The 13311-nt window shown below is 26.6% G+C and overlaps 1 protein-coding gene across 4 annotated transcripts; it reads right to left on the bottom strand.

Moving 5' to 3' along the window:
- Nucleotides 1–6453: 6453 nt before the first annotated feature.
- Nucleotides 6454–9516, bottom strand: LOC111276985 (uncharacterized). Of its 4 annotated transcripts, none has more exons than XM_022863022.2 (4): nucleotides 9053–9516; nucleotides 7679–8197; nucleotides 7114–7253; nucleotides 6454–6908 (listed from the first exon to the last, which is right to left on the bottom strand). In XM_022863022.2, exons 1-3 carry the CDS (start codon nucleotides 9314–9316, stop codon nucleotides 7149–7151), a joined length of 888 nt encoding a protein of 295 aa, XP_022718757.2. In that variant the 5' UTR covers nucleotides 9317–9516; the 3' UTR covers nucleotides 6454–6908; nucleotides 7114–7148. The 4 variants fall into 4 exon arrangements, with proteins under 4 accessions (XP_022718757.2, XP_089619951.1, XP_022718755.2 ...); XM_089763825.1 differs by having other exon boundaries at nucleotides 9065–9511; XM_022863020.2 differs by lacking the exon at nucleotides 7114–7253 and having other exon boundaries at nucleotides 9053–9458.
- Nucleotides 9517–13311: the final 3795 nt, after the last annotated feature.

Here is a 13311-nt window from a genome sequence, read left to right on the forward strand (position 1 = left end):
TTTTCCAGTAAAAAATAAGTAAAATGTTACGTAATAAATTGTTCTTATTGTGTGTAGCTGAATTGAGTTATTGGTCTTTGAAAATGATTAAATCTGAAAGGAATTTTAATTTTGACAAGTTTAGAAAATTATTGAGTAGGAAGAAGCAACAAATTTGATCATGGTGATTGAATGATGAGAGCTTACCAAATTATTAGAGAAAGGAAACACACAGCAGAAGAAACAAAAGCCAAGAATCCAACGGAGTGCAAAGAAGAGTACGACTTTACGTAGAGGCACGTGCCCGTACTTGAGTAGGAAGAAAACAAAAAAGCTCTGATACGTAAAAAAAGTGCTGTGACATATATGATAACCACAAAATAATACAACGTAAAAATAAATTTAAAATTTGTAAAAATTGCATAAAATATGATAAAAAAACAAAAAATATTTTTTTATTATGTGATATATATTAAGATAATTATGATAAATCTTTGTCTCGTGAGTTCTAAGAGATAAAATGCGGTTGTTGGAACCACTGGCTACTTTCGTTTCCACGTCGATGGAGTGAGTCTCTTTCAGACAGCAGAGGCCAGTGTAAAGTTTGCAGCATAAGGGTTACCGAGAAATTTATGTCACCGTCGGAGACCAGCTATCTAGGAGCAATTGGGACAAATTGGCTGGCGCTGAATTATTACAGTTTCAATTTTGAAAACACAGTGACAACTTATAAAAATATGAAAATCCTAGGTTCGGGTTAGGATTTTCTCCATTTTTTTTGTAAGGATTCCACCTTCTCTTGATCGAAAATATATTTATTTATTTATTTCAATATTAATTTAAATTTTCAAAATAAATTTAGCAATGCTTTATTTCAAAGACTTAAAAGGTTTTTTTTTTAATACATAAAATTTTAAGTGAAAGGAAATTATATTTCAGAGTTGAGTATGACACAAGTTTCAAAACATATTTATATATTGTCCAAAAAAAGAACATCGTGAGAATTAATTTTAAGCATTGCAAGGAAAATGTTTGATTTTTGTTAATTTAATCAATCTTCATTAGTTCTAAAAATTTATTTTTGGATCTATTTTAAATTATTTTTTATCATTTCGTCTATAAATTAACTATGAACTCGCATTACAAAAAAAAATGACGAAGCTGAGAGAATTAGCTTATTGTAAATGGTGTGAAATATTGCTTGTGTCTGAAGATCTTTTCAGGTGCACAAAGGCCCATGCTCTCGATCACCTTGGTAGGTCAAGATATGTTCAATTGTTTGATTCGTTTTTCTGAGTAAAGCTGTCCAATTCGGATTCTTTACCTTTACTTTGATGTTAATTTGTGTTGATTTCCACGTGTTTGGCAAAAAAGAAAATTAAAATAGTGAAAGGTATCGTACGTTCTTGTCGTGAACGAAAATGCCAAAGCAGAGACAAGGGCGAAAGGGGAAAAGCTGACAGCTCTTCTCTGTGAAAAAAGATGTTCTCCTTTACCGGACATAATTTTTTTTTTATACATACGTAGACTTTTAGTGAAAAAAAAAAGTGCAATCTATAATTTGCTATATCTTCAAATAATTTCGAACTGAATTAATTAAGATTGAATTAGTTTATTTTTATTTTTATTAATCGAAATAAATTTATTAATTTCAAAAATTAATTTACTGAATTTAGTTCAATTAATTAAATTAATTAATCAAATTTAATCAAAATTACTTTTGTGCTCCCAACAGAATATACAACTCTCAACTATACAACCAGAGTATACAACCTTGCAAACATAACCTAACAAAATTCCGAAGTCCAACATTAAACTATAAAAGCCGAAGTAAGAAAAGGTTGAGTGGTATATAATTCTTCTTACCTAAATCACGAGTATCATCTAAAGCAGCAGTCGCAATAATTGATTTCTTTCTTTTTTTTGGAGCAAAGAAAATATATTTATCAGATTTGGACTTGGCAAAGAAATATTCCATAAAAAATCATCACGACCATATGTCGAAGGAGGTTGAGGCTCGAATGAATGAGAGTTGAGATAAAAAAAAAAAAAAAAAAAGAAAAGGTGAGGGTGGAATGTGGAGGTGGTTGTGTCCTAGTGTGTACTGTGATAGACTCAAGGGTTTCACTTTTGTGTCTTGAGAGATAAAACCGATTCATTTTATTATAATTCGGTTAATTATTTAGTTTTTGAATTAAATTATTTTTAAATTTCGATCAAAATTAATTTGATAATTAAATAATTAATTAATTAAAATGATTTCATTTGATTGATTAAAAATAATTTTATTTGATCAATTAATTCATTGATTAATTCAATTTTAACTAAATTTTGATCATCTCTACTTTTGCTTAGGGTCGACAACTCAATCTATTTTTTACGAATTTCGATTTGATCCGATTTTTTAAGGTCAATTTTTTTTTAAATCGAATTTCAAGTCGGATCAAATTAGTTATTGCTAAAAAAAAATTGGAGTCGAATCGAGTTCAAGTTTTAAGTAAATCCGATTAGATATTTTATATAAAAATTAAATTTTTTATTATTTATTTAATTTTTTATTTATATAGTTATATAATTATTTATTTAAATATTTATATTTTAAAAATAATATTTTATATTTTTAAATATATATATTTTATTAATTTCGAATCGGATCAAGTCGAATATAATTTATATAATATTAAATCAAATCGAAATTAAATATAAAAAATAAAAAAATTTTCAAATCAAATCAAATTTAAATTTAATAAATATAAAATTAAATCAAATTGAAGTGAATAAAAATTTATTTTAATTCTATCCATTATTAACTTTAATTTTGTTAGTCTCTCATCACAATATTTATTAGTACAATCTTCTTTTTTTTTAAATTGAGGAGGATCTTTTTGTGAATTATAATGTATAAAAAACAAAACTTTATGATGATGTCGACAGCTAGCAATAAAACATCAAAGTGATGTTTTGATTGAAAAATGGAAATAAATATAAAGTTGGCCCTGCCTTCATCACGTGGTGTCAGTCGTACATTGGTGTACAACCATATTCTTTTGATATATTAAAAGAAAAGTGAAACTCGTGATTTTCAATAAAATCCCAATAATTTTTGCATAATTTACTATTGTAAGTGAAACTCATGATTTTCAATGAAATCCCAAAAATAGTTTCTTATACTATTTTTTGTACAATTATTAGAAACAATTATTACAATCGTACAATCGTAAAATTTTATAATTTTTTTTTACATTAAACAAGTAATTAAGGGAAACAATAAAAAATTTAGATCAACAAACATAAAATCTATTAATAAAATATTAAAATTTAATTTTAATGATAAAATTTTAAAAAAATAAAAAAAATAGAAGCGAGCACTGACAAGGGCAACCTAGAATGTGCAAAATAAATTGACACGTCAAGAAGAAACAATGGCAATAAAAACCAGGTTTTTAGAGTAGGTGCCAAGCGTCCAATTGCTCATTCAAAAACCTAATAATTGAAGGTCCCATCACTCTTTTGGACAAGACATTACATAAAGTTGAAAGAGTTGTTAGTAATCTGAGGATGAGAAGCAATGAAGAGAACTATTGGAAAAAGACCTAACAAGTCAATGATCATGGAGGTCCAGAGTCCATAACTTTTTCTATAGTGCACCATTTCCTACCATTTATGGTCCATGTTTTCATATAATAAATGCAGTTTCAGACCTTTCCGCTCCAGTTGGCTACAACACCAAACAACATTTTTGTGTATTGTTATTAATTAGGTATATATATAAGTTGACAAATTGATATAAATACATATGACAAGTTGAGCTTATTCAAGCAATTAAGTTATTGTTCAATTTTTCAAAGATTTTTAACGATAATTTGAGATCCTAAATGAAGAAAAATATTGAGAGAGTCAGGTTGTCATGTACTTAAAATCATAATTATTTTATATTTGATAAATTGTGAATTTGTGTTTGTTTATTTTATATTATAATTTATATTTGATAAAAAAAAATCTAATGTATATGGTACATCAACTCTATATTTTATTATGAAATGACTTGTAATTTTCTAAATTATGTCTCTATTTCGTGTAAGATGTATGACATATGAAATTTATGGGCATATTCATGGCACACTATGCCTTCCATTTGAAATGCAATCATTGCCTCCACTGCTTAGAATGGAATCGGTTGATTTTTACAACAGATAGAAGATAATAAGACAATTATGACGGCTTACCCCTTAATAACATACCACTAACGTTCAAAGAAGCAAGCTGCATTATCTTTAAGATAATTTGGAAGCTGACTAAATGGAATGGCCCAAAGTTTTGGTAAATGAATAATGCTTGCACTAAACATGACACAATCACATTAACATACAGCCACAATCCAAAATAGAAAGACCATTAAAAGGAGACAAAATTGTCACAGAACCTAATATTGTAAGTCAATACACCGTACTTACTTTAAATGCAGAACCCTAGGATTTTACAGCGAATAGATCTATTGAACCTCCTTTAGGGAAGGCGATCAAACTTATATCCAATAAATTTCGTTTTGATCTTATTTTTAAAATTTTTTTTTAAATTAAGTATAGATCGAATTAGATTGAATAATAGTAAAAAAAATTAAGGTCAGATTTTAGACAAACTTGATTCAATATATATAAATTTATTTTTCATTATTTATTTTATTATATTTATATTTTTATATTATTTTAAAAAATAATATTTTATTAATTTCAGATCGAATCGATATGATTTTATAAAATATCATATCAAGTTTAGTATAAAAAAAATTAAATCGAATCGAATTCAAATTTTATATGTATAAAATCGAGTTAAATTTAAAGCGAATAAAAACTCATTTTAATTTAACCTATTGCCATTCCTAATCACTTTGTAACAAATGCAAGAAAATATTCTTTAATACAATCCATGCACTCACACAATTTTTTCTCAACTTTTTATATTCAATTTGAACAACAAAATATATGGATTTTTCAACAGTAAACATCATACTTTTAATTGTTGTACGGCATCCAAAGAGATTACTTCCTACAAATGATTAAATATTGCATGTTACATGAATGCATTATACAGAACTTAGAAATGCTTAGCTACTTGGATTTCAGTAAGAAAATCAACAACCTTAAGATCTTGTGCAATATTAAACAAACTATATGTGTAATATATTTAATTATTTTGATTTAATTTAAATTTTAAATATTTTATATAATAATTTATATTTATTTTTTTTACATTTTTAAATTGACTTACTTTATACATAAATGTGAACAACTAAAAAATTAATTTTCTTTTCATATATCCTTCATTTGAATTGATTTTAATCAAATTAATTACATTATATTTTAGTAACTTAAATTTCTTTCAATTAGTTTTAATTCTTAATTTAATTTGATTTTGATCAAATTAATTATATTTATTTTAAACATCAAATTAAATTAATTTGATTGTTATTTTTACTGATGAATTTACTTGTGCATATAAACATATATTTTGAAAAAAAAAATTCCTTTGACATATCAAATTTGGGCCTATTTGTTGAATCTTTTAGGTTTTACTGTTTTTTAGTCCACAAAACATATTAGGGGAGGCGGATGGCTGCTTTGAAAAAACCCCTTTATGTCCCCATCAAACGCCTTAACTTCTAGGCCAAGGGTTTAAGGATTAAAATTTTATTTGGATGAATGGTAAAATTGATTTTAGTAAAATTAAAAATAATAATAAAAATTATATGATAAAAAACTTAATTAAAAAATTAAAATGAATAGATTTAATTAAAATTAATATTTAAATTTATTAATAATATGATAAATTCAATCACACTACATTGCACAGCACCTAAGGTCGAATAAAAGCTAAGGCTAAAGGTTTTATTTTGAGCTCTTGACAAATTAAGCTATTTCTTCCATTGAGCTGTGGGCTTTGGCCCACCAGCTTACTTCTCCACTCCGAGTAAAGAGGGACTTATTTATTATTAAAGGCCGTTAGAGATTGAACTCCGATAACTTCAAGAATCCAACATAGACGAAACTACTGTTAGCGGCTTGTTCCTATCTGCACATAAGAAATCAAAACATACAATATGCTTAAAAATAAGATCTTTTTTTTGGGCTTGAGCTTCATAACCTATAACTGGTCCAAGCAAAATCCTATGCAGTTGAAACTAGGAAAACATATAAGAATTTTTGTAAACTTATTATATTTTATTTTTGTTAAATTCATGTATAATTTTTATTAAAATTGTAATCTATACAGCTTTTTATATCGTTTTTTAATCTCAAATTACCGTACCAAGAATTGAATTGCCTCGTTTAATTAAAATCGACTTCCTATATAGAAGACAATTCCACTCAATTAGCTCATCCAATGATATTGCCTCATTAGCCATTAACAAGTTTAATGTTTATGTAAATTCCATTGGCAAGTTTGCGAGCAGGGATAAAAGGAGAGATACAGGAATTGTTCCAAAATATGCTGTTTCTCATCTTGATGTAAATTCCTCCAAAATGAAACAAAAATTAACAACAATATATCACCCAGACAACAATTGCCACCACCAAAATGGAGTCCTAATAATTGAGGTAAAATTAATACCGTTTCGCTTATACAAAACTGAATCCAGGTTCTTTATCTAGTCTTCAAGCAGACTATGCTCCCGGGTTGGTCTCAGTAGTTTCACTGCCTTCAGCAGTTTCATTGCTTTCAACAGTTTCACTGGTCTCTGTGCTTTCAACTACATCTGCCCCTTCTAATGACTCTACTTGTTCAGGCTTTGCAGGCCCTGGACCAGCTGATACTTTAACCATAGATGGACGTAGCAGCCTATCTCCCAGCCTAAACCCCCTGCGAAATTCTTGAAGAATGATACCTTCTTCAAATTCTGTGGAATCCTCACGCATGATTGCTTCATGCAGCTTTTACAAGAGAGACAAAGCAATTTGTAAGAAAATTGTTAAAAGTATCCATCAACAATACATAAAAATAAAAGAAGCTCCCATGAAGTTTCTCTTCACCATCTACCCACCTCTTTTTAGCTTAAGGAATTACAAGTAAGTTTTCATGCCACAACTAAAATCTAATATTTATATCAACATATCATATCATTACTTGTAAACTCACCGAGTCAGCTCGAATCAATCAAGACTTGGTTTGTATTAAAAGTGTATCCAGGTCTTCATAAAACCTGAACAAACTTGATTAAATATCCGAGAAAGCTCATCAAGTACTTGACTGAATATCGAGCCAACTCGGTAATTCACCTGCATTAAACCAATTATCATTATGCCAATTAACAAACCAAAATGATGCCTTTCATGTAATATTCAAATGTAGTGTACATATTTAGAAGATCTAACTTGAATATCTTTTATGTAAATTCATATTGTAACTATCTCACATTTCGGTCTAATTCTTCTCATGAGTAATCATACACAATCTTGTATTTGGGGCCTCGAAAGACAATTAGTTCACCAACTGCCACCTAAACTCAATGATGAAGAGGACAAGAACATGGTAAGAGAAATTTTGAATGAGGATATGAACCAATTACCATACACTTGACTTGGAAGTGCCCAATGCGACAAATCATGAAACGTCCCAACATTGAGTTATGAAGAAGCTTCTAGTAAAAGTTATCATGTCTACAAAAGGTTGGGAGAGCAGAGAATAATGAGCATTAACTCACCATTGGATCAAAGGGATTTCCCACTGTTTCCACAGGTTCAACACCAAGTGAGCCCAAAATCTCCATAAACTGCTTGTAGATGCTCTGATAGCTGTTATTGATCTTCTCTTCTCCCTCTGTCTCAACCTTAATTTGGGCTTTAGCTCGCTCAAAATTATCCAAAACAGGCAACAAATTTTCCAAAACTTCTCCTTGGGCATTTGTTACCAATGAAAGGCGCTCTCTCTCTGTCCTCTTACGAAAGTTGTCAAAGTCTGCACTAATCCTAAGAATCCGATCCTTTTCTATTGACAGTTCTTCTAACAAAGAAGCAATTTTCTTTTCAAGATCAACTTTCTCGTCTTCAATGGATTTTAAAAATGCTTCTATGTCTGCAACTTTTGACTCATCATTACTTGCCAAAGCTTCTTTGTATGATTGGAGCAATGATGCAATGGCTGAAGAAGTTGTTTCTTCAAAATCACTACCCTCATCTCTGGTAGCATCCTCTTCAACCGTAACAGCACCATCTGAAGAATCCTGTACATATACATCCATCAGGATGAAAAATGTAGCCACAAATATGTCTCTAACAATGCAATAAAAAAAGAACTATGTTAAGAAAAATATTGCAATAAAATAGATTAGACTCCAAATTTCCATCTAACCATGTTTCAATTTCAAGAATGGCATAAAACCAAGTACAAAGTTGTATACTGTTAATTCAGGTTTACAACATGCTCATGAACTTCACCATAATTCTTGCGCAGATTGATGCACTCAAAACTCAAGTCCCAACTCCCTTCAACCAAGTTCCCATCAATTTCGGCTCCACCTCATCTCCTAGGCCTAAAAAATAAAAATCTCCTACCTCATTGCTAGGTTTCACCCATTCTCCCCTTTCACTCAACACAAATTGCTCCTTCATGTGAATTATCAAATAATTTGATTGGATTCCATTAAAAATCCTTCTATATCTATCCTAATCAAAATCCATGTCATTGAGTCTACTTGAACATGGGGACTGACAATAAATTAGAAATGTGGAAAATTCTTAACAATGGTCATAATATATGTTCAACCTAGAAAAAAAAAAAAAAAAAGAGATTCTAATAGGTAGAAGTCATTGAGTAAACTACATCCAATGGTTAAAGCAAAAAGATAAGATTTTCTATTAAAAAATTCATTGAGACAGCTAACTTCTATACACTATCAAGTTACCATCTTTTTGCTCATTTCTAACATACTCAACCATTAAATTCCAAAACCCAGAAATATTTTTGTCAAATTTACATGAAAAACTAAACATAAACATAAAAACAAGGCCAAAAAAAATCAAACCCAGAAACATAAAACCATAAAAAATGGAACCTAGTTCAGAGAAAGTTCAAGAACCTCAAAAGTTACCTCAGTTTGAGGTTCTTGAACTTCTTGTTGGGTCTCAGTGGTTTCAGTTTCACTTCCATTTGAAGCAAAAGGAACCAACTTTACGAACCGAAGAGAGGGAGTGGAGCTGAACCGGAGGGTACAACGTGTAGGAGGAAGTCTTTGATTGTAGTAGATATGAAAGGGCTTTGGAGAGTTTAAGGAAATGGATCTTACACGTGGAGATAGAGGAGGTGGGGATTTAAACGGCAGCGTTTTAAGGAGAGTGGCCATGGCAGAAAAATGATTCTGGCGAAGCCGGAGAATTAGAGAGAGAGAACGGTAGAGGAAAAAGAGGAAGGGTGGGTAAAAGATAAAGAGGAAGAGGGTAGGGTTTGATTTGGACCGTTGGATGATTGTTTAGTTAGTAAGCAGATCAGAGGGTTGGTTGATGATCTATGAAGGGGCAAAGAACGAAACTTCGGATGTTATCCATGACTAATCACTAATGTTATTAGAAGGTTATTTAGGAAAGGTTTAGCATTAAGTTAGAGAATAGTTTCTGCACTTAAAAATTGCTTTTGATTCAAATATAATGTTAAATAATAAAAAGTTTTTGCTTTTTTTTTTTTTTAATTTAGTTTTTCAATCTAAACCAAAAAAATTGAAATGCTTTTGCAATAAAAAAAAGAACGTTTAAAATAAAGAATTATTTTATTTTTTATATTTTTATATATTATATATATTTTAGACATTTCACTTATTCACAACACTTTTTTTATTGTAATATCAAATATTTTATAATTTATAATCATACTTTTTTTAGCGTACATTTTAAATGTTTTTTTTTCAATTCGAATTTTTTTCAATGACAACAAAAATTTTAAACTAAGCTTTATATATTTTATCATATTTTTGTTTAAATTTTATAAGGATTGTTTTCAAAATTTAATAAATATTAGTGTATGTATTTATGAAAAGTTTAGAAATTTTATTATCTATATATAAAATTTTTTTAATTTTAATTTTACTCTTTATATTTAATCTCAACTTCGAACGAATATATTATGATTTATCATGATGTGACAAAAAAAATTTTTAATATATGATAGTAACATAATTTAAACTTGATAATTGGAAAATTAAAAATTTCTTTATTTTGCCTTTTTAAAGATTGGTTTTGAAATTTTTATAAGGATTATTTTTAATTTTGATAAATCATCATATATGATTTACATTGTTTGATAAGTTTTTAAATTTTATAATTGCAATTAAAAATTAGATGCGTACTTCATAAATATGTTCATGAAAATTATTAAATTGTCATGAGAAAATCTATTGATCATACTGTTGAGATAAAGTCTAAATTTATCATTTTCTTGATAAATGTATCATTCATTTTTTAACACTTGACTTTTGTCATTATATTTTTAATTGGTTTGTGACCTATGTAATGTATGAATTGTTTTATTTATTTAAAAATGTGTTTACATTATAAAATTTATATATTTTTTACAATTATATCTAAATTTAAAATTTTATGACATAGATATAAATATATATTCAATTAACATGTCATAAGAAAATTAAGCTTTACTATTATATCTTAGTCAAAATGTTAATAATAAATGTGAAAAATAAGAGATATTAGATATGGATAAAAATAAAAAAATAATTGAATATAAATATAATATTGACTTTTTAGGAAAATATAAATATTAAATGATCAATTAAATAATAAAAAAAGTATTAACATACCTTTACTAAATTATGATTTTGATCAAAATATTGAAAAATATCAATAATTTAATTTGTTTTTAAATTTATCAATATTTTAACTAAAATTTAATTACTTAATTAATAAATGTTTCGTCATATATTATTATCTTCTTATTTAGCCCCGCACCAAAATTAAATTTCACCATCCATATAAAAATTATTTTTCACCTATTTTAGTCTTAATTATTTTCTTAAAGAATTTTATAGATAATTACTATTTTCTATGTATATGTATATATCATAGGACATATGAAAACATTAAAAAATATATTATTGTAATGCAAATAAAAAATAACTATAAGTATTACATGTTATTATGAACCTATGGTCTTATTTAATTTATTATAGAAAGTTTTTTAATAACAATTAACTTAATTATACACTAAAAATTAATTTAAACTGAAAGTTGATTATATATTTACTATAAATGACAAAATTATAATAATGCAAATATTTCATGCGTGCATTTAGTTTTACTGACTATTATACAAAAATAAATTAATTTAAGATGAAAAATATTGAAAAAATATATTACAAATATAATAATAATAATAATGTAATATTTAAATATATTTATGCTTTACGTAACATATAATAATAAGTAAATAAATAAATGAAGTCCAAAACTTCAAAATTGTTTTACAACATACTTATATAGTTTAAATGCAAGCTAAATAATATATACATATTTTATATAAAAAATACTTAGGTTAATTTTAAATGAGATTTTATTTTTATTTTTTTAATTGAAATGATCCCAATAATTTTATCTCATTTAAATGAAGATGAAGATTATAAATTATTTAACATAAAAATTTGCGATAAATATGATTTTTTTAAATTTGAAACATTTTTTTAATTTAAATAATAAGATTATTTGATAGTCAACTACAATTAAAAAATTATTCTATATGTCAATAACATAGATTATCCACATAAGATTTCTCGTAAGACAACCTTTCCAAGTAAGCATGTAAACTATAATATAATATTATATATGATTTGATTAAAAATGACAAAAAATTATTAATAAAAGGATATTTCATGCAAAAATATTGATGTAAAATATTCAATTTGTTTTTAATAGTTTTAACCAAATGATGTGATTAGCAAATTTGATAATCATAATATGCAAAATGAAAATTTTAAACTTTATCCCATATTTTTATTCAATAATTACAACTAATCTATAAGGGTAGGGACATTTATTAGTTGGCTAAAATAATCCACTTCACTCACAATAATCCCATTACCAAAACGATAAGGGTGAGTGTGAAATTATCATGATTGTGACCCAAAATAATTTTTTAGACAACTTACCTCTTCAATTTTCCTTTTTACAAACCCTATTTAAACTTTACTCCAAAAACCCACAGTAATTCTTATTTGTGAAATCTTAAATGCATATATTTTTATTATTTTTTTAGCTTAAGTTTAAATGTACATTTTAATTATATCTTGATTTATAATTTAAATTTTGACAATTTTAAATATTTTTGTTTATAATAAAAGAAAAACAATATTTAAACTATCAATAATTTTCATGCATCTTCAGCGAAAATCAAGCATGCTTTAGTTCTAAACTTATTTTTGTAACACTAAGTTTTAGCCAACAATTTTACTTTTTTTTTTCTTTTAAAAAATAATTAAAAAGTTGACTAAATAGATTTTTCTTCACCCTTTAAATGGTAGAAGGTTACACAACTAAGATCACTAAAATGAAAAATTAATGACAAATAGTAAAAAAAAAAAAATCATCAATTGATGTTGGTATCGGCCATTAAAAATTATTTAATATTTTTTATAAAGAAAATCATAATATAAAAATTAAAAACATTATATGAATTAAAATTTAAAATTAATATTTATTAGATATTATTTTTTAAAATAATTATATGAATAATCAAATTACATTATAAATTTAATATTAACATTTTTACGTGGATGAAGAATTAAAAACAAGATAGTAATGACTTTATATACAATCAAATTAATTGAAACATGGGGAATATGATATGTTGAAGTGCCCACTAAGAAAAAGATAAAAGCAAAACTATTCTAATCAACATAGAAAAAGTTAGGAATTTTCTTTTCTCTTTTTCATTCCTTCGGAGCCTTTCTAATTGAAATTTTCAATTCTAAAGTTTGGGAAATTCATATACTCCTTTTACCGTTGCAAAAGTATCTACGGGGGATTATCAATGTCTCTAACGTGGATTCCAAACATAAAGGATAAATTAAAATTGCTAGCGCCACACCCTCTTTCTAGATTCCATTCACCACCCTTTATGTACAAATTTTCATCAATTTTGTGTATTTACATCTAAAAAGCAACAAAATTATAAGGTTAAATTTCAATGTTGCCTTTAATCCTTAAGATTTCATTTGATATATATATATTTTCTTTTTACAATTACCTATTTTTGGTTTTTTATTTATTGTTGTAAAACATAAAAACATGTTAATGTGAAATCATGTTATTTCGTATTTAATTTGTTTAAAATTTTCAA

This window comes from Durio zibethinus, chromosome 7 (genome assembly GCF_047325235.1).
Source record: "Durio zibethinus cultivar Kanyao isolate XHJ-2024 chromosome 7, ASM4732523v1, whole genome shotgun sequence".
Classification (NCBI taxonomy): domain Eukaryota; kingdom Viridiplantae; phylum Streptophyta; class Magnoliopsida; order Malvales; family Malvaceae; genus Durio; species Durio zibethinus.

Excerpts from the sequence above, each read along its gene's own strand:
- LOC111276985 (XM_022863020.2), bottom strand. The coding sequence starts at position 9,316 with ATGGCCACTCTCCTTAAAACGCTGCCGTTTAAATCCCCACCTCCTCTA. Across the intron at positions 8,198-9,052 it reads AAACTGAGGTAACTTTTGAG|GATTCTTCAGATGGTGCTGT; the intron begins GTTCTTGAACTT and ends GTATATGTACAG. Across the intron at positions 6,909-7,678 it reads GAAATCCCTTTGATCCAATG|CTGCATGAAGCAATCATGCG; the intron begins GTGAGTTAATGC and ends CTCTTGTAAAAG.